Genomic DNA, 21959 nt, shown 5'->3' with positions numbered 1-21959 from the left:
AAAAAAAAAAAAAAAAAAAAAAAAGTATTTAAAACAAGTTTTAAGCTCTAAAGCGATTCAGCTCCCTTATATCAGGGGTGTCCAATTTTTGGGCTTCCCTGGGCCGTACTGGAAGAATTGTAACACTAACAATAGCTGATGAGCTAAAAAAAAAAAAAAAAAAAATCTCATAATGTTTTAAGGAAGTTTACAAAAATGTGTTTGGCTGCACTCAAAGCCATCCTGGGCCGCATGCAGCTCATGGGCTGCAGGTTGGACAAGCTTGTCATACATATTTCAAAATAAACTACTGCTTTAAAACTTTCAGTTTGTACCATAAATCAAAAAGCAGTATTTAAGAACATAATTCTTTTATTAGGTTCTTTAAAAAATACTATGGAGTAACTGTTAAGTCAAGAAACTCGACAAAAGAGTGTTTCCCACATATTTTGAGTAGCAGAGATCCCTCACATGGTAACAATATTCATTCTAGCATCAACCTTTGTAGGAAATTCAGAAGCAAATCAACAACCTTTTACAATGACGCCACGACACATGGGCTAGGAACCATGACAGAAATCACAAACGGACATCTTGTGAACCATTTCATTATTCCAGAAGGCCCACAATCTGGATTTCTCCCAAGATCTAAAATGGAGGTAATTCTTCAGATGTGGTTCTAATTTACAATCCACTTTCAAATCTAGTTAGACTAAAAAAAATTTAGTACAAGACAGGCCACAGATCTAGAAGAAATTTCTGGAACCATACCTAAATCACAGTCCTAACCTGAGATTTGTTATCTGTTCATCTTAATTTTTAAAATGCAGAAAGAGGAACAGAAATATCTCACTGAGTTATATATCCAACTTAACAGATATTTTTCTTGTCCTAAGTGAGTCTTAATTAACAGATATAGAAAGCAAAATTGTTCTTGGTAGCATTTCAATAATGAGAACACACTATATTCAGTAAGATATAACAATATAAATCAAGAAGCAGGAAAAAACCTGAGGGATTAAGAGAATGTTACTTATTCTGTGTTTTGCAACTATAGTCTACTTTGCATTTTCTAGACTTGTACATGAAAACAGTACCTGCTTTCTGTTACTATAGACAAATTTGCAATTTTAGAGTCTTACATAAAATAGTATGTCCTCTTTTTTGTTTGGCTTCGTTCATGCCATGTAATTATTTTGAGATATATCCATGTTTTTATATATCTTAATTTCTTTTAATTGCTGAGTGGGAATTCATTGTATGGATATGCTACATTTTGTTTATCCATTTAGGTGTTGATGGGCATTTGAGTTGTTCACAACTTTTTCTATTACAAATAACACTGTGTGACCATTTGTATACAATTGGTCATATGGATAAAATGCTTTCATTTATTTTGGGTAAATATCTAGGAGTGGAATGACTGGACTCTATAATAAATATATGTCCAACTTGTTAAGAAACTGCCAGACTGTTCTCTGAAGTGGTTTTACGATATGACATTGACAGAAAGTGTATGAGAGTTCTACTTCCTCTACAATCTTGCCAACACTTGGTATGGATCAGTTTTCTCATTGCGTTTTTAATCTTCATTTCTCTAATATGAATTATGTTGAGCATTTTGCACGTGCTTTTGAAACCTGTATCTTCTTTGGTGAATTATGTGTTCAAATCTTTTGCCTACTTTTTCCTTTGGGCTTTATGTTTCCTTCAAAATGAGTGGTATAAACTATATATTCTATCAGCTACATTATTGTAAATATTTTCTCCCACACTGTGGCTTCTCTTTTCTTTTTCTTAACAGTGTCATTTAAAGAAGCTTTTATTACTGATGAGACACAATCTCATCTTTTTTCTTTTATCAACCTTCTTTTGAATCATATCCAAGAAAACTTTGGCTAATACAACATCAAAAGATTTTTTCCTAAAAGGTTTAGTTTTTACATTTAGGTCTATAATCCATTTTGGATTAATACTGTATACAGTGCCATGTATGGATCAAAGTTCAGTTTTTTGCAAACAGATATCCAAATGCTCAAGCCGCATTTATTTAAAAGACTATCATTTTGCCAGTGAATTCCTCTTTTACCTTTTCCTAAACTTATATGACTATATATGTGAAGATCTATTTTCGGATTCTCTAATCTGGTCAATTGATGTATTTGTCTTTATGTCAGTATCAATTATATTATTATAGCTTTAAAATAAGGATTGAAATCAAATAGTGTTAACGTGTATGATTTTATTTGAGAATTCAAAGTTGTTTCAGCCATTCTGTCATTTGAATTTCCACATGAATTTTTGGGTCAGCTTATCCATTTCTATTAAAAAGCCTACTGGACAACTCCATATCCACATGCAAGGGTGAAGTTACACCACTACCGTACACTATATACAAAATTAACTTAAAGTAGACCAATGGTGTAAACGTAACAGCCAAAACTATAAAACTCTTAGAATAAAATGTAAGTATAAATGTTATACAAATCTTTGCAACCTTGGTTTCAGCAATGCTTTCTGACACTGAAAGCACAAGCAACAAAGGGAAAAAAAGGCAAATTGGACTTAAAATTAAAAAACTTATGTGCTTCAAAGGTCACAATCAAGAAAATAAAAAGGCCACAAAATAAGAAACAATTTTTGCAAATCATACATTTGATAAGGGTCTAGCATCCTAAATAAATAACAAACTCTGAACATACAATAATAAAAAGACAAACAACTCTACTAAAAATGGGCACAGGATCTGAATAGATATTTCATTAAAAAAGATATATAACAAGCACAAAACAAAGAACTTATCATCATTAATCACCAGGGAAATGCAAGTCAAAAATCACAATGAGATACCACTTCACACTTACTTGGACGGCTATAATAAAAAGGACAGACAAGAAAGAACAAGTGTTGGCAATAATATGGAGCAATAAATCCTCATACACTACCAGCAACAATGTAAAATGATGCAACGACTTTGGAAAAACAGTCTAACAGTTCCTAAAATGGTAAAACAATGAAGTTTAAAAAGACCCAACAATTTCATGTCTAGGTATCTACCCATTAGAAAGGAAAACACACCTACCCAAAAACTTTTACGAGAATGTTTGTAGCAACAATACTCATAAGAGCCACAAAGTGAAAACAACTCAAATGTCCAAAGTGTGCTACCATTCAGTAGAAATCACTCATCCATAAAAAGAAATTAAGTACTGATTCATGCAACAACATGGATAAAACATGAAAACATTGTGCTGTCCTAAGTAAAAGAAGACAAACATAAAAAAACATGTATTGGGCTGGGCGCAGTGGCTAACACCTGTAATCCCAGTACTTTCGGGGACCGAGGCGGGTGGATCACCTGAGGTCAGGGGTTCGAGACCAGCCTGGCCAACATGGTGAAACCCTGTTTCTACTAAAAATACAAAGATCAGCCAGGTGTGGTGGCACGCACCTGTAATCCCAGCTACTTGGGAGGCTGAGGTGGGACAATCACTAGAACCTGGGATGTGGAGGTTGCAGTGAGCTGAGATTGCACCACTGCATTCTTGTCTGGGCAACAAAGTGAGACTCTATCTCAAAAAATAAAAAAATAAAAAATAAAAAATAAAAAAACAGCAAAAAAACCACACATATTGTATGATTCCATTTATATGAGATGTCCAGAATAAGCAAATCCACAGAGACAAAGGAGATTAGTAGTTGTCTAGAGCTGGGGGTGGCAGCAGAGAAGGGACAGGGTGTGATTCCTAATGGGTACAAGGAATGTTTTACAAAATTCAATTAGGTCAAGTTGATTAACAGTGTTGTTCAATTCTTTGGGCTTCGTGAATGTAGATGCCCAATTTCTCTTCCCAGTTTTAGGAAGTTTCAGTCATTATTTCATTCTTCTTTTTTTTTTTTTCTTCAAGACAGGGTCTTACTCTGTCACCCATGCTGGAGTGCAGTGGTGCGATCTCAGCTCACTACAACTTCCGTCTCCCAGGCTGAAGCAATCCTCTTACCTCAGTCTCCCGAGTACTAGGACTACAGGTGTATGCCACCACCCACAGATTATTTTATTTTATTTTTTGAGATGGAGTCTTGCTCTGTCGCCAGGCTGGAATGCAGTGACACGATCTCAGCTCACTGAAACTCTGCCTCCCAGGTTCAAGTGATTCTCCTGCCTCAGTTTCCTGAGTAGCTGGGACTACAAGTGCGTGCCACCACACCCGGCTAATTTTTTTGTATTTTTAGTAGAGATGGGGTTTCACCATGTTGGCCAGGATGGTCTCGATCTCTTGACCTTGTGATCCTCCCGCCTTGGCCTCCCAAAGTGCTAGGATTGCAGGCGTGAGTCACCATAACTGGTTGGATTATTTTTTTGTATTTCTTCTAGAGACAGGGTTTCACCACGTTGCCCAAGCTGATCTGGAACTCCTGTGTTCATGTGATCCGTCCATCTTGGCCTCCCACAGTGCTGGGATTACAGGTGTGAGCCACTATGCCTGGCCTCAGTATGTCTTTAAATATGCTTTCTGCCCCCCTCACTTTCCTCCTTCTGGAACTTCCATACACACAAATTCATTTGATGGTGTCCCATAAGTCACTTGGACTTCCTTTACTGTTTTTTATTATTTTTATTCCTTTGATTGGATAATTTCAAATGATCTGTCTACAAGTTTGCCAATTTTTCTACTTGATCAAGTCTGCTGTTGAAGACCTCTAGTGAATTTTTCAGTTATTGTATTCCAAAATTTGTTCGGTTCTTCATAATTTTAGCTCCTTGTTGATATTTTGTGAATTTTATTTTCTGGTTTTGTTAAGTTGTCTATGTTTTCTTGTAACTCAGTGAGCTTTGTAAGACAATTATTTTGAATTCTCTGTCAGGCAATTCATCTCTATTTCTTTATGGTCAGTTTCTGGAGATTTTATTTCTTTGTGTCTTGTTTCTCTGATTGAGTTCTCCCAGGTTTGCACAGGTGTTTGTGCAACTAAAGAAACAGCCACCTGTCCCAGTCTTTATGAACTGGCTTTGAAAGGCAAATAGCTTCACTTCCACTCATCAGCTGGCTAGAGATTCTGAGAACATCTCAAACTTTTTTTGTGGATATGTCTTTTCTGTACTTGTGCATGCAGATTCCTAATTAGAAGGATTTATTGACTTTCTTTTTTTTTCAAGGAGCCCATAATCTCTTCCTCCTTATGGTATCTTACTACATCGTACCACAGACCAGAACATTAGAGGCACATCCCGCTTGTCTTCCTTTTCCTTGTAAAGAAACCTTGAGTTCTCTGCCTTCTCAAATCTTCTAGAGCTGTGCTGAGTGCAGCAAGCCACTTGCCCCTTTTCTTTTGTTCCTATCTGCCCCCACCAAACTCTGCCAGTTCCATTAGCCCACTGGCTAAGGTAAGACAGTAATCAGGCCTTCAAGCAGTACCCTGAAAGACTGGAACACTGGAGGTACACTCCACTCCTTTTCCTCTTTCCTAGGAGACAAGTCTCAGGTTCTATGCCTCCTCCCAATATTACAGGGTTGTGGTAGCTGCAGCAAGCCGCCTATCCCTTTTCTTTTGTTCTTAATTTTCCCCAGTTATTTGAAATATGTCAGCTCTCTGGTACAATGAGGCATGACAGAAACTGGCCCCTCAGGCAGCACACTGAAAGGCATGGGCAGTGTAGGATGCCTCCACTCCTCTTCTTCCTTCCTGGGAGAGAAGCCTCAGGTTCTTAGCCTTCTCTCAATCTCTGAGAGCCTTCCAGCTGCAGCAACCACCTACCCCTTTTCCTCTGTTAACTGCCCCCAGGCATCAGAACTATGCTGGTTCCATCAGCACTCTGTGTAAAGTGATAAAAATTTTTTTAAAAAACTGGCCTGTTGGGTAGTACACTGAAGGGCTGGAAAATTAAACATAAGATCTCTCTCTTTCCCCTCAAGGGAGAGGTCCTGATCTGTGACAATCTCTCTTGAGACTAAGCTAAGTCTCCTTGGAGGAGGGGCTGATGGGGGCAAAATAAAATTGTTCTTACCCATTTCAATATTGTTGTTCTCAGTTTTGTGCTCATCTGGAGTACTGCAAATTCTTAACTGGATCTTGGGTTTCTCATAGTCTGGACCATTGTTACTTCAGTGTTTCTGTTGGGGGTTGGGGGCTGGGACTTTCTATCCTATCATCCTGCTGACATCACTCTTCTTCACATATTTTCAAGTTATGCTATTAGGTAGGTATATATTTAGGATTACTATATTCTCTTGATGAACTATCCCATCACATTGGTCATTATAAAGTGACCTATCCCTGATAATTTTCTTTATTCTGAAACTTAATGTCTCTGACTTTTTAAAAACTAGTGTTAGCATGTGTATTAGTTTTCCACTGTTGCATAATGAATTACCATAGCGGCTTAAACATCACCGATTTATTAGTTCACAGTTCTGTGGGTCAGTAGTTCAGGAGGGCCCAAATGGATTTGTGCTTGGGGTTTTACAAGGCTGAAGTCAAGATATCACCCCTTCTGGGCTCTTATCTGAAGGTCTGAGGGAGAATCTGCTTCCAAGCCCATTCAGGTTGTTGGCAGAATTCAGCTACTCATGGTTGTGAGTCTGAGATTCCCGTTTCCTAGCTGGCTGTCAACCTGAGCCCTCTCTCTGTTCCTAGATGCTGCCTGCCTTGCATCTCACACGATTCCTTCCAACTTCAAACCAGCAATGACATGTTGACTCTCTTTCATGCATCTCTGAATTCTTTTACCACCAGCCAGAGAAACTCTCTGCTTTTAAAGGGTATGTGTGATTAGATTACGTTCACCAGGATAGTCTCCTTTTGAAACATAACATAATCATAGGGGTGATGTCTTCATCCTATTTACAAGTTTCACCTACACTCAAAGGGGAGAGTATTACATAAGAGTGAGGATCACTGGGGATTAGTCTTGCTTACCACAGCCTGGTGTTATCTTTTTCCATATCTTTCCTTTAATCTGTCTGTGTCCTTACATTTAAAGTGAGTTTCTTGTAGGCAGTTGATAGCTGGTTCTTAACTTTTTAATCTAATCTCACCACCACTACCTTTAGTTGAGGTGTTTACATTTAATGTGATTATTCATAGAGCTGGGTTTCAATCTAGCAACTTTTAATTTTGTATTTGTCTCATCTGTTCTTTATTATTTTTTTCCATGTCTTGTGGGGGAGATTTGTTTTTAAGATCGACACTGCTTGTCATTATTGATCATATTTTCCTGCTTCTTCACATGCCAGGTAATATTTGGTCAGATCCAAGCCATTATAAATTTTACATTTTTGTATGCTGGATATTTTGTATTCTTATAAATACTCAAGTTTTATTCTGAAATGCAGTTAGGTTAATTGGAAATAGTTTGATGCTTTCAGGCTAGCAGAGCAGGAAAATTAATTTCACCCTATTATATAAGTAAAACAGTTCTCAGAAGTCTATTCTGTAAATTATGTGGTTTTCCACTCTGGCTGCTGAGAACACAAATGATTCTCAATCCTATTATTAGCCTCGATGATTGTTCCTTCTTTTCAGTGGTACCTCGTCTGGCCTTGGAAAGTTTTCTCACACGCAAAGTGCGGATTAATAGTTGAAGACTTAAGAGTAACCCTATGGAGGGTCTAGGTCTCTCTCTCTGAGCTACTCACTACTTTCTGGTATTTTCCTGGATTCTTGTAGGCTTGGTTTTCCCGGACTGCAAACTCTGTTTCCTCAACTAAGGGAGAACGCAAGGGTCTGCATGGGTTTCATCTTCCCATGTTGTGTCTTGGAAACTCTTTCAATGCAGTAAACTGAAGGCAGTCGGAGGGCTTACCTATTTTGTTTCCCATCTCTCAAGGATCACTGTTTTCCGCTGCCTGATATCCAGTGTTTTGAGAACCACTGTTAGAAATGGAAGTTCTGATACTTATGGTTTGTCCCCTTTACCCATAGTAACAGGTATATAGAAGTGGACTGGCAAGTAGTGAGCGCTGTAGAAAGCTAATGCAAAAATTTAAGAATGTAAGCATATATGATTATTCCTCAAATTTAAAAAAATGTCACATGTCCTCTAGGAAAAACAATATGTGACATAGCATTTCTCAAAATAATCAGTCTTTATTATTTAATAACAAATAGTCTTATTACTTAATAATAATCATTAAATAATGATTACTTAATAATGAAATCTTTAAATGAAGAAATCACATTCTTCATTTAAGAGTTTAAACAACAATAAAGTCTTACTACATCATAAATGAAAAACAAACTTGTCATACAGATTAATAACTATAAAATTTTAAATAACGAATTAGAATAATAAGTTCATTAGGTCAAATCTGTAATGCAAAGATATTTCTAATTTATCAACTTATTTACACTAACATTTTCCATACTCAACTGACATTTACATAATGAAATTTAACACATTTACAACTTGACTGAAGGAAGAAAATAATGACCTTTGAGAAGTCCAGAGTTATCAATGGGTCCAGGATACACATTTTGATCTCCCATCTGGTATTTGTCCCAACTGTCAAAGCCAACATATTTTTTCCACTGTTTGAACCAGCGACTATCGACTAGGTACCTAGAAAATAAAAGAAATTGGTTAAGGAAAACACCTGAAAATATAGCAACAGTAGAAGAGCCATCAATTTTTGATATTTCCTTTTGTATTAAAAGACATATCTACTTCAAAGGATTATTGAAAATAACTGTAATGCCACTTAGTATTAGAAAGACAAGACTTCATTCGTATAAAGTATTATTCCTATTGTTCTATAAACATATACACTACTTGATGACAAATATTAACATAAAAATACATATATAAGCGCTTCTCAATTAAATAAATATGCAAATAATCATAAGAATCTGTCAAAATAAATTTAAAAATGCAAAATGGTAAACAGAAAAAATGGTTCTTTTACAAGAAACTTGCAAATAATTTTATGTACTTTATTATGTGTTTTGGAGGTAAAGGAAACCAGTTATCAAGGGTTGCAAGGTTAATTATAATAATTATAATCAGAGAGAGGTTCAAGATGGCTGACTAGAGACATCGAGTTCCAGTTCCCTTCAGAAAAAAGAACCAAAATTACGGCCGGGTGCGGTGGTTCACGCCCGCAATCCCAGCATGTTGGAAGGCTGATGCGGGTGGATCAGTTGAGGTCAGGAGTTCAAGATCAGCTTGGCCAACATGGTGAAATCCCGTCTCTACCTAAAATACAAAAATTGGCCAGGCATGGTGGCAGGTGCCTGTAATCCCAGCTACTCAGGAGGCTGAGGCAGGAAAACTGCTTGCACCTGGGAGGCAGAGGTTGCAGTGAGCCGAGATCGTACTACTGCATTCCAGCCTGGGCGAAAGAGTGAGACTCGGTCTCAAAAAAGAAAAAAGAACCAAAATTACAAACACATAATCACAGCTCTAACAGAATATCAAAGAAAGAATACTAGTACACAAAAACCACAGGAAAAAATTTAGACATAGAAAAAGAAGGAAGTGAGAGGCCAAAAAAGAGTTGCTGGGAGCCCTAAGGGACTTGGTGTTGCATGGAAAGGGTAAGCGAGAGTGTTTGGGATCCTTCATTCCTGTGGCGGACTGCTAGTATGCGATCTATGGGAGAGCTCCTCCGCTCTCACAAACCCAGACAGTGGTAAGGGTAGGGATTTCTTGAGGGTATTACACCAGACTGCAAGCTCACTCTGGGTTGCTCACCTTCCCACCCCCCTAGACTCAAGCGTCTGTGGCAAGGCATCACTGTCAGAGCACATCCATCAGGGGACTTCATCTTGCCCAGGGAACCTCAGCCCTTGTGCTTCCATATCCTGGGAGCTCTTGCTGACATTCCCCAGCACCCACTCAGCGGGCAGCAGTGGCACAGTGCTAGTTAGACCCAGGGGTGCTGCAAGGTTCCCAATAATCGATCCCTCAAGGAGTGCTACTTTTAAGGGAAGGAAAAGTGCAGTGCACCAAAGGGACAGCCCCTGAGACAAAGGAAACCAAAACATGCATTTTCCAGAGCCCCCCAAGAGCTCCCTGCTTGGGGTTGCAAGTGAATGCCTTCTCCTGGCAGAGACACAGAGACACAAACTCTGCTCAGCACTGCAAGTGAGGAGTAAGGTCCCGTACCATTGGCCAAGTGGCCTCTGTGCTTGAGCCCAAACATAAAGAAGGGGACTTCTCCCCCTCCACCCACTGTTGCAAACACAGTCACTGCTGCTCCCATAGGAAGCTGGCACAAGAAACCAGAGGGCAGGCTATGTGAAGCTGTGAGGGGCAACTGCAGCTCCACTGGCAGTGGCCTCTGGGCCCAGGTTCATGAGAAGGGTGGGTCCTTTCCCACTCTCTGCATAGTTTCAGGGGTCCTGCCATGGGAAGCAGAGTCTGCATGGCACCCATTTCCAGACAGTACAGAAGTGTAGTGTCAAGCCATGGGGCAAGCATCTTCTTCAGTTCTAGGCTACATTGCAGCTTGGAAATAAATGGCAGTGTCTAAGAGAACTGAACAACCTGAGCACCAGAACAGGAATGTGAGAGGGAAACAGCACATTCCTGCCTGATGAGGCCAGGGTGCTAAGACAGCTCATCACCCCGGCCCACACCCCTCACCTCCCTCCACAAGAGACCTCGGTGCATTTTACCAGTGGCCCGATGACTCCCCTCTCCCCTGCCACCCTCGTCAGGGCTGGCGCTTCTGCCAGTCATCAGAATATCTGAGCTTTCCCTGGCAAACAAAGGTCAAGCGTAAACCCCACTGTTACCACTGAAGCTGACTCATACCTGCAAATGCTACTACTGGCCTGGAGGATGAACTGCACAACCCAATACAAATCTGCTACCATAAATGCACACAACTTGGGAACAAGATAAGCTTCTTGAGACTTCTGCTACTCTGGCTCTACAGGAGGCTGTGAGCCTGCTCACATGCCAAGTATACCACTATCACACCTGACGTTTGAGAAAGCCACCAAACAAAGGCTATCTAAAACCAGGAAATTCATACAGAGTCTTTGCCACTAAAAGCACCCAGAAGCAAAGCCAAATGACCCTATTCAACATACATTATAGTCACATCCTCAAGGGAAAATAGTCTCGCCCATACAAAAATTAATTCAAACTGAGAAATGAGTTTTTCTAGATGAGAAAGAACCAGTATAATAATTCTGGAAGTTTGAAAAAACAGGGTGTTACAATACTCTCAAAGGATCACACTAACTCTCTAGTAATAAATCCTATTCAACATTACTGAAATGTTAAATAATTCACAATATTGATTTTAGGGAAGCTCAATGAGATTCACAGAAAATGTGAAAAACCAACACAAAGAAACAGAAAATCAATTAAGGATATAAATGAAATCTTTTGGAGATAAAAAATCACTGAAGGATTTACAAAATCCTACAGATGAACACTTCAACAATACACTAGATCAAGGAGAAGAAACAATCTCAGAACATAAAGACAGGTCTTTTGAAGAAAGAAAAAAGAATGCTAAAGATGAACAAAGGCTTCAAGAAGTAGGAGACTTAAAACGTCTGGACCTAGGAATTTTACGTATTCTTGAGAAAGAAAAAAAAGAAAGCAAAAAGTTTGGAAAACCAACTTCTCTTGTCCAGCAAGTGATCTAGACATCCAGAATAAGAGGCTCAATGAAATCCAGAAAAATACATTACAAGAAGGGCCTCACCATGACATAGAGTCATCAGACTGTGTCAGGTCTCAGTAAGAGAAAAGCATCTGGTCACCTACAAAGGAAACTCCATTTCACTAACAGCAGACTTCCTGGCAAATGACTTACAAGTCAGAAGAGACTGGGATTCTATTTTCCAAATGGGCTTAAAGAAAAAAAAAAACAAGTGTCAACCTGAAAATTTGTATCCCGCTAGAAAAAGCTTTAGGAATAAAGGAGATATAAAGTCTTTCCTAGAAAAACAATCATTGAGGGAATCTGTCACCACTAGACTGGCTCTACAAAAATGATCAAGGGAGGTCAAACCTGGAAATGAAGGGTCAATACTTGCCATCATAAAAACGTAATAAAGTAAAAAATCCACAGATCTTGTAAAATAATTACACCAATGAAACTACAAAGCAATGTGATAACAATTAACATTACTACAGGAATAAAACCTCACATATCAATATTTACCTCAAACATAAATGGGTTAAATGCTCTACTTAAAAGATAAAAGATCGGCAGGATGAATTTAGAAAACAAGATCCAACTCTATGCTGCTTACAATAAAAACTCACCTTAGCAGTAAAGAAGCTTACAGACTGAAGAAAGGGGTGCAAACAGATACTCCATGCAAACGGAAACCAAAAACAAGTAGGAGTAGCTATACTCAGATCAGATAAAATTGACTTTAAATCAGAAACAGTAAAAAAAATACAAAGTCATTATAATGATAAAGGGATCAATTCAATAGAAAGATATAACAATCCTAAATATATATGTACCCAACACCAGAGGACCAAAACTCAGATTCATAAAAATAGACCTAAGAAAAGATATAAACAGCAATATAATAGTAGTGGGGGACTTCCATATTCCACTGACAGCACTAGACAGATCATCAGGACACAAAACTAACAAAGAAACACCAGAATTAAATTGGATTCTAAATTAAATCTTTTTGGCAGACATCTGTAGAACATTCTATCCCCAAATAGCAGAATATACATTCTTGTCATCATGCATGAAACATTCTCCAAAATAGGCCATATGGTATGCCACAAAACAAGTCTTAAAAAATTTTTTTTAAATTGAAATAATATCAAGTATCTTCTTAAACACAGTGAAATAAAGCTAGAAATCATTCCCAAGGGGGAATTCTTGAAGCTATACAAATACATGGAAATTCAGTAACATGTTCCTGAATGATCTTTGGGTCAACAACAAAATTAAGATGAAAATTTTAAAAAATGTTTAAATGAATGAAAAAGGAGATACAACATACCAAACCTCTGGGATACAGCAAAAGCAGTGCTAAGAGGAAAGTTTATATTGTCTAAAAAACAAAACAAAACAACAACAAAAAAACCACACAAATCAACAACTGAATGTCATACCCAATGAAACAGAAAAACAAGAACTAAACCCAAAGTTGACAGAAGAAAAGACATAAAGATCAGAGGAAAAGTAAGTGACACTGACATAAAAAATACAGCACAAAAAGATCAATGAAATGAAAAGTTATTTGAAAAGAGAAAACAGACAGACTGCTAGGTAGACTAACCAAGAAGAGAGAAGATTCAAATAAACACAATCAGAAATAAAAAAGAAGAGATTATAACTGATACTGCAGAAATACAAAAGGTCATCAGAGACTACTATGAGCGTCTCTACATACACAAACTAGAAAACCTAGAGGAACTGGGTAAACTCCTGGAAACATACAACCTCCCGATTGTGTTGAACCAGAAAGAACTGGAAACCCTGAACAGACCAATAATGAGTACTAAGATTAAATCAGTAAGATGAAAGTCTAACAACAACAACAACAACAACAACAACAACAACAACAACAACAAGAAGCAGCTCAGGGCAGGACGGATTCAGAGCTGAATACTACCAGACATAAAAAGAAACTTGTACCAATCCCACTGGAACTGTTCCAAAATAGTAGAGGGAATTTTCCCTTTCTAATTCTACAAGGCCAGTGTCACCCTGATACCAAAGTCAAACAAGGACTCAACAAATAAAGAAAACTACAGACCAATATCTCCTGATGAATATAGACGCAAAATTCCTCAACGAAATATTAGCAAATTGAATACAACAGTGTTCAAAAAGATAATACCCCATGATCATGGGGGTTTTACTCCAGGCATGTGAGGAAAGTTCAACATATGCAAATCAATAAATGCAACTCACCACAAACAAAATTAAAAACAAAAACCGTATAATAATCTCAATAGATGCAAAAACAGCATCTGGTAAAATTCAACATCTCATGATAAATACCAGCAACAAACTAGGCACAGAAGGAACGTATCTCAAGATAATAAAAGTCACATACAACGAAACTATAACCAATATCATACGAATGGAGAAAAGTTGAAAGCATTCCCACTAAAAATGGGAACAAGACAAAAATGCCCACTTACACACTCCAATTCAACATAGTACTAAAAGTCACAGCCAGAAAACAGGAAAGAGAAGTAAGTCATCCAAGTTGGAAAAGAGGAAGTCAAGTTATCTCTGTTTGCTGACAATATCATCTTTTTTTTTTTTTTTTTTTTGAGACGGAGTCTCGCTCTGTTGCCCAGGCTGGAGTGCAGTGGCCAGATCTCAGCTCACTGCAAGCTCCGCCTCCCGGGTTCACGCCATTCTCCTGCCTCAGCCTCCCCAGTAGCTGGGACTACAGGCGCCCGCCACCTCGCCCGGCTAGTTTTTTGTATTTTTTAGTAGAGACGGGGTTTCACCGTGTTAGCCAGGATGGTCTCGATCTCCTGATCTCGTGATCCGCCCGTCTCAGCCTCCCAAAGTGCTGGGATTACAGGCTTGAGCCACCGCGCCCGGCCTGACAATATCATCTTATACCTAGATAACCCTAAAGATTCCACGAAGACTTCTTTGAGAAACAAACTAGTAAAGTTTCAGCATACAAAATCAACTTACAAAAACCAGAAGCAATTTTATACACTACTAACAATCAAGCTGAGAACCAAATCAAAGACAGTTTCATTTACCAAAGCTACCAAAAAAACAACAAAAAAAAAAACCAAGGAATACATCTAATCAAGGGGGTGAAAGACCTCTATAAGGAAAACTACAAAACACTGATGAAAGATACCGCAGATGACACAAATAAGTGGAACAACATCCCATGCCGATGGATCAGAAGAATCAGTAATGTTAAAATAACTCATACTCCCCTTGCCCAAAGCAATCTACAGATTCAATGTAATTTCTATCAAAATACCAACATCATGTTTCACTGAATTAGAAAAAACAATTCTAAAACTCATATGAAATAAAAAAAAAATCTCAACAGACAAAACAATCTTAAGCAAAAAGAACAAAGCTGGAAGCATCAAATTACTCAACTTCAAATTACACTGCAAGGTTACAGTAACCAAAGCAGCATGGTACTGGTACAAAAATAGATGCACAGATCAATGGAACAGAACAGAGAGCCCAGAAATAAAGCCACATACCTATAGTCAACTGATCTTCAACGAAGCTGACAAAAACATTCACTGGAAAAGGAGACCCTATTCAATAAATGGTGCCGGGAAAACTGGATTGCCACATGCAGAAGAATGAAACTGGACCCCACCTCTCACTATAAAAAATACTTAAGGTAGAAAACAACAACAACAAAAATTAACGCAAGGTGTATTCAAGATCTTGAAACGTTTATAAAAGTCCTAAAAAAAAACAAAAACAAACAAACAAAACCTAGGAGAAACTCTCTGTACACTGGCCTACACAAAAGAATTTATGACTAACATCTCAAAACAAATCCAACAAAAAACAAAAATAGACAAAAGTGACTCAGTTTAACTGAAAAACTTTTGTACAGCAAAAGAAATAATTGAGAGTGAACAGACAACCTAACAATGGGAGAAAATATCTGTAATCTATGCCTCCAACAAAGGACTAATATTCAGAATTTACAAGGAACTCAAACTACTCAATGACGACGACGGCAACAAAAAAAAAACATTTAAAAATGGGCAAAGAACACAGATTTTTTAAAGTTATTTTACATCAAAATTCATTTAAAATATTTTAAATTTTATTTTAATATTAGATTCAGGGGGTACAAATACAGCTTTGTTACATGGGTATATTGCATGATGCTGAGGTTTCGGCTTCTAATGATCCTGTTGCCCAGTAGCAAATACGTAATCGATAGGTTGTTTTTCAACCCCTACTCCCCTCTCTCCCTCCTCTCTTTTGGAATCCCCAGTGTCTATTCCCAATTTGTGTTCATGTATACCCAATGTTTAGCTCCTACTTATAAGTGAGAACACACAGTATTTGGTCTTCTGTATCTGTGTTAATTTGCTTAGAATAATGGCCTCTAGCTGCATCCATGTTGTTGTAAAGGATATAATTTCATTCTTTTTGATAGCTGCACAGTATTCCATGGTGTGAATGTATCACATTTTCTTTTTTTTTGAGACAGAGTTTCGCTCTTGTTGCCCAGGCTGGAGTGCAATGGTGCGATCTCAGCTCACTGCAACTTGCGCCTCCCAGGTTCAAGCAATTCTCCTGCCTCAGCCTCCCGAATAGCTGGGATTACAGGGATGCACCACCACGCCTGGCTAATTTTGTATTTTTAGTAGAGACAGGTTTTACCATGTTGGTCAGGCTGGTCTCGAACTCCTGACCTCAAGTGATCTGCCGCCTCGGCCTCCCAAACTGCTGGGATTACAGGAATGCGCCACCACGCCTGGCCATGTATCACATTTTCTTTATCCAACCCATCAATGATGGGCACCCGGGTTGATTCCACTGCTTTACTATTGTGAATAGTACTGTGATACTTTTGGCAGGTGTCTTTTTGGCGGAATGATTTATTTTCTAGTAATGGGACTGCTGAGCGTATGGTATTTCTATTTTTAGTTCTTTGAGAAATCTCCAAACTGCTTTCCACAGGGGCTGAACTAATTTGCATTCTCACCAATAACATATTAAGCATTCCCTTTTCTCTGCAATCTTGCTAAAATCTGTTATTTAACTTTTTAATAATAGCCATTCTGACTGGTATGAGATGGTACCTCACTGTGGTTTTAATTTGTATTTCTCTGATTATTAGTGATTTTGTGCATTGTTTCATATGTTTGCTGGCTGTATGTATTCTTTGGAGAATTCTGTTCATGTCCTTTGTCCATTTTTTAATAGGGTTGGTTTTTTTCTTATTAAGTTCCTTACAGAGTCCAGATATTGGTCTTTTGTTGTATGTATAGTTTGAAAATATTTCCTCCCATTCTGTAGATTGTGTTTACTCTAAACAGAAAAATTTCAAACTAACACATATAAATGGTCAACTAACATATGAAAAAAAATTTCACATCATTAATTATCAGATAAATGCAAGTAAAACCACAGTGAAAAAGCATCTCGCACCAGTCAGAATGGCCATTATTAGAAGGTCAAAAGATAACAGATGCTGGCAAGGATGCAGAGGAAAAGGCATGGTGGGAATGGAAATTAGTACAACCTTTATGGAAAACAGTATGGAGATTTCTCAAAAAACTAAAAATAGAACTACCACCAGATGTAGTAATTACACTACTGGGCATATACTCAAAGGAAATGAAATAATTCTATCAAAAAGACACGTGCACTTGTATGTTTACCACAGGACTATTCAAAATAGCAAAGATACGGAAACAACCTAAGTGTCCATCAGTGGATGATTAGATAAAGGCAATGTGGCATATATGGATACACACACACACACCATGGAATACTACTCAGCCATAAAAAAAGAATAAAACCATGGTTTTTTTGCAGCACCATGGATAGAAGTGGAGGCCATTATCTTAGGAAACACTTTAAGTGTCCATGAATGGATGACTGGATAAAGACAATGTGGCATGCACACACATGTGTGCGCACACACACACATCGTGGAATACTACTCAGCCATAAAAAAGAATGAAGGCATATTTTTGCAGCAACATGGATGGAACTGGAGGCCATTATCTTAGGGGAAATAATTCAGAAATACAAAGTCAAATACTGCATGTTATCACTTATAAGTAGTAGCTAAACCATGTATACACACGGACACAGAGAGTGAAATAACAGACATTGGAGACTCAGAAGGGTGGGAGGCGGGTGAGGGATGATAAATTATTAAATGAGTACAATATACACTATTCAGCTGATGGCTACATTAAAAGATCATACTTCACCATTATGCAGTTCATCCATGTAACAAAACTGCATTTGTACTCCTTAAATCTATAAAAATATTAATAGAAAGTATAATCAGTCTTAAAATGTTAATTAAGCTTCTTTACCAACGGAAGTTAACAACAACAATACTATCTCTGACTGTTCCTCCTATAGTAGGGGCAAGCAGGATTGGTTTCTGAATGATTTCAAAAGTGTGATAGAGCTAACACTGTAAACATTACTGAAACTATATTCATCTTATTTTTCAGCTACCTAGAACTAGCTTCTCATCAGATGACCAATGACAGAAAAAGTAAAACAAGTGTTCACTAGGATAGAAAGCATTAAAAAAAAATATCTAAAACATTGCAAAAATTTATTCTGACTACAGTACGCCTCCTATAAAATACTGCGTTGTCATTGGTTCATAATGATTTTAAATTCTTTTCTAGAAACATTTTCCCCACATTTAACCAGGTTCAATCACAAGCAGAATCAACAGTAAAGATAAAGGTTAATGAGAGATTTAAAGCTCAAGTATGTAATACTACAGGTAAAGAAGTTTTTTAGAAGATTATCCATTCTAGTGTTTCTTTCTATGATTACCATATATAACACTATAAGAATAAAAACCCACAGTTAACGTCTGAAAATAGCTAAAGCAAAGGCACTAACCTAACAAAACCTCAGAATTCTTAAAGAATATTCATGAGTCTAACTCCCTAAAAGTAGGTATGCAGAATTATCTGTGTACCAGTATTCTGAACCCACTGTCAAGATTATGCAATGGAAAGCCCCCACACATTGTGGAGATTAAGATTTTTGAGAAAAGAATTGAGGGACTAAGTCTTAAGAAAATACTATTTTCTAAAATAAATACTGACTAGACTAGCAATGATTTTACTTATACTCAGACATTCGATTTGCTTTCTTTGCAAAATTCCACAAAAAAGTCTAATAAGATTTTGATTGGAAGTACATTAAACTTACAAAATTGAGGGACACTGCCATCTTTACCAAAGTGAGTCTTCTTATCCACAGCCATGGCATATCTCTCCATTATTCAGGTTAATGTCTTTCAATGAATTTTATATGTTTTCCCAATAAAAATCATGTTTTGCTAAATTCATTCCTAGAAACCTCAGTTTTTCTCTGTGAATTTTACCTTTTTTTTCTAATTAATTACATTCTATAACTGCTTGTAGCTGATGCATAGAAATAATATTTGTTGTTTGTTTTTTAGAGACAGGGTCTCGCTCTATTGCCCAGGCTGGAGTGTGGTGGCACGCTCTTGGCTTACTGCAACCTCCACTTCCCAGGTTCAAGCAATTCTCGTGCCTCAGCCTCCAGAGTAGCTGGGATTATAGCTTGTGCCATGCCCAGCTAATTTTTCTATTTTTAGTAAAGACTGGGTTTTGCCATCTTGGCCAGGCTGGTCTCAAACTCCTGGCCTCAAGTGACCCGCCCGCCTCAGTCTCACAAAGCGCTGGGATAACAAGCATGAACCACTGTGCTCAGCCTGATTTTTTAAAGTGATTAATCTGATATCCACCAGCATCCTGAACTCTTAGTAGTTCTACCTGGTTGTAGGTTCCCTTAGATTTTTCTATGTAAAAACTCATATTGTTGTGGCAAATAATGTGTTTGTTTCTTTCTAATTGTATTCCTATTGTTCTTGTCTATTGCCTATTTTTCTTGGCTAGGGCTTCTAAAATATAGGTGAAGAGACAGCAAACATTTTTGTCTTGATTTTTTAATGACAATATTTGAAGTTTCACCACTAGGTGGATTTTGATAAATGCTGCTTATTAGCTTGCTGTAGGTTTTTGATACTGTTAATGAACTTAGAGAAGTTCCTTTCTATTCAACATTTGTTTAGACTATCATGACTAAGTGTTGAAGGTGATGAAAATTTTCTGCACTTGCCAAGCTTTTTCTCCTGTACTCTTCTAACAAACCTAGAATAGCTTTTACTCTTCTACTATCTATAAAAGTAGTTTGTAAGGGGTTATCTGCCCCTTAATGATTTACTTGTATGAAGACTACTGGGGAGTGTAGTATCATTTGGGAGGGTAGATTCCGATCTTCAGTTAATTTTTCTTAGTTACTGACGTTTCCCTTTAAAATGGAAATGCAAAATTTCCTGTCAGTTTTCTTAAAAGCTAATGCCACATGCATTAAAATAGAATATGTACTTGAGATAACATTAATACTACGGTTACAAACATCATTTAGAAAACACATTAAAAACAATTTGTGGAATAATACAGAAATTCTACTTATAGTTACTTAGACATTTGTAAGATATGGAGTTCTATCTCCCAAAGTACTTAATAAATCCTTTACAGTTATACAGTAGCCTCCTTTTAGCTGCAGTTTCACTTTCTGCGGGTTAACTGTCAACTGTGGTACTCTCACCACTCTTGCATTTTGGGTAATTATTAAATAAAATAAGGAATACTTGAACATAAGGATTGTGATACTGCAACAGTCGACCTGAAAACCAAGACAGCTTGAAGACAGTTTGGGTGGAATGGCACAGTATTTCATCACGCTACGCAGAACACAGGTAATTTAAAACCTATAAATTATTTCTGAAATCTTCCATTTACATCATAATGCCTATGTCATTTACCTCATGTCATCTCATCACATATGCATTTTATCATCTCACACTATTACAAAAAGGGTAAGCAGAGTACAGTAAGATATTTTGAGAAACCACATCCACATAACTTTTACAGGATATTGTTATAACTGTCCTATTTTATTATTAATTGTTGCTGTTAATCTTCCTGTGGCTAATTTATAACTTTTTTTTTTTTTTTGAGACAGGGTCTTGCTCTGTCACCCAGGCTGGAGTACAGTGGCACGATCACAGCTCACTGTAGCCTCGACCTCCCTGGCTCAAGTGATCGTCCCACCTCAGTCTCCTGAGTAGCTGGGACTACAGGCATGTGCCACAAAACCAGCTAATTTTGTTTATTTTTTGTAGAGATGATATATCACTATGTTGCCCAGGATAGTTTCAAGCTCCTGGGCTCAAGCAGCCCTCGCACTTTGGCCTCCCAAAGTGCTGGGATTACAAACACGAGCAAACACGAGCCACTGTGCCTGGCCTATAAACTTTATTACATCTAAGTATAGGAAAAAGCAGTGTATATCAGGTTTGGTACTATCTGCAGGTTCAGGCATACGCTGAGGGTCTTGGAACTTGCCCTCTGCAGACAAAAAGGGACTACGGTACTAAAAGTATGTAAACCTTCTAATGCCATACATTTCTATATCAACTATCCAGGTATTGTCATACATTTCTGTATCAACTATCTTTCCTAGATCTTGTAGTGACTTCTTTCTGTACAATGATACTATTATGATAGGAGACTTTCCCATTTGATGATATTTAATTGCTTTCAATACTATCTTCAATGGAAAAAGGGCACCATATTTCTATCAGGGCTATCTATATAATTTTATGGTAATGAAACATCAGGAAAGCAGAAAAATAAGAGAATCTGGCCAGGTGTCATGGCTCACGCCTGTAATTCCAGCACTGTGGGAGGCCAAGATGGCTGGATCACTTGAGGCCAGGAGTTCGAGACCAGCCTGGCCAACATGTTGAAATCCTATATCTACGAAAAATACAAAAATTAGTCAAGTGTGGTGGCGCACGCTTTTGTAACCCCAGCTACTCAGGAGGCTGAGGCACAAGAATTGCTTGAATCCAGGAGGTGGAGGTTGCAGTCAGCTGAGAGCATGCCACTGCACTCCAGCCTGGGCAATAGAGCAAGATTCTGTCTCAAAAAGCAAACAAAGAAAAATTGGAGAATCTATTCCAGAAATAATGTATAGTGTTGTTAGGTATACATTAGAAAGACAAGATTGGATGACATAGACAAGAAAGAAGACTAAGAAAGGTAAGATTAGATGACACAGAAAAATAAATGAAAAGATTTTATTTCAATACATTTATATAGATCTGTTGCACTGTAAAAACTATACTTCTACATCTATGAAATCTGCCAAAATTCCAATGTTCAATTAGAACTGATAAAAATACTAGAACAGAATCCATAGACTACAAATAATGAACAAAGACCTGAATTTATATATTCTCAAAGGTATTTTTTTTTTTTTTTTTTT

The 21959-nt window shown here is 37.6% G+C and overlaps 1 protein-coding gene across 1 annotated transcript in view; it reads right to left on the bottom strand.

The window, feature by feature from the left end:
• The window catches only part of USP15 (ubiquitin specific peptidase 15), a 151145-nt gene that overhangs the window by 107764 nt on the left and 21422 nt on the right, over window positions 1-21959 (bottom strand). The window contains 1 exon segment of the mRNA XM_017885689.1: window positions 8384-8539. Coding sequence (XP_017741178.1) covers window positions 8384-8539 — 156 coding nt within the window.

This window comes from Rhinopithecus bieti, unplaced genomic scaffold (assembly GCF_001698545.2).
Source record: "Rhinopithecus bieti isolate Rb0 unplaced genomic scaffold, ASM169854v2 scaffold_14700, whole genome shotgun sequence".
Taxonomy (NCBI): Eukaryota; Metazoa; Chordata; class Mammalia; order Primates; family Cercopithecidae; genus Rhinopithecus; species Rhinopithecus bieti.
The sequence above is the reverse complement of the archived record's forward strand: the minus strand, read 5'-3'. Positions and strand labels throughout refer to the sequence as shown.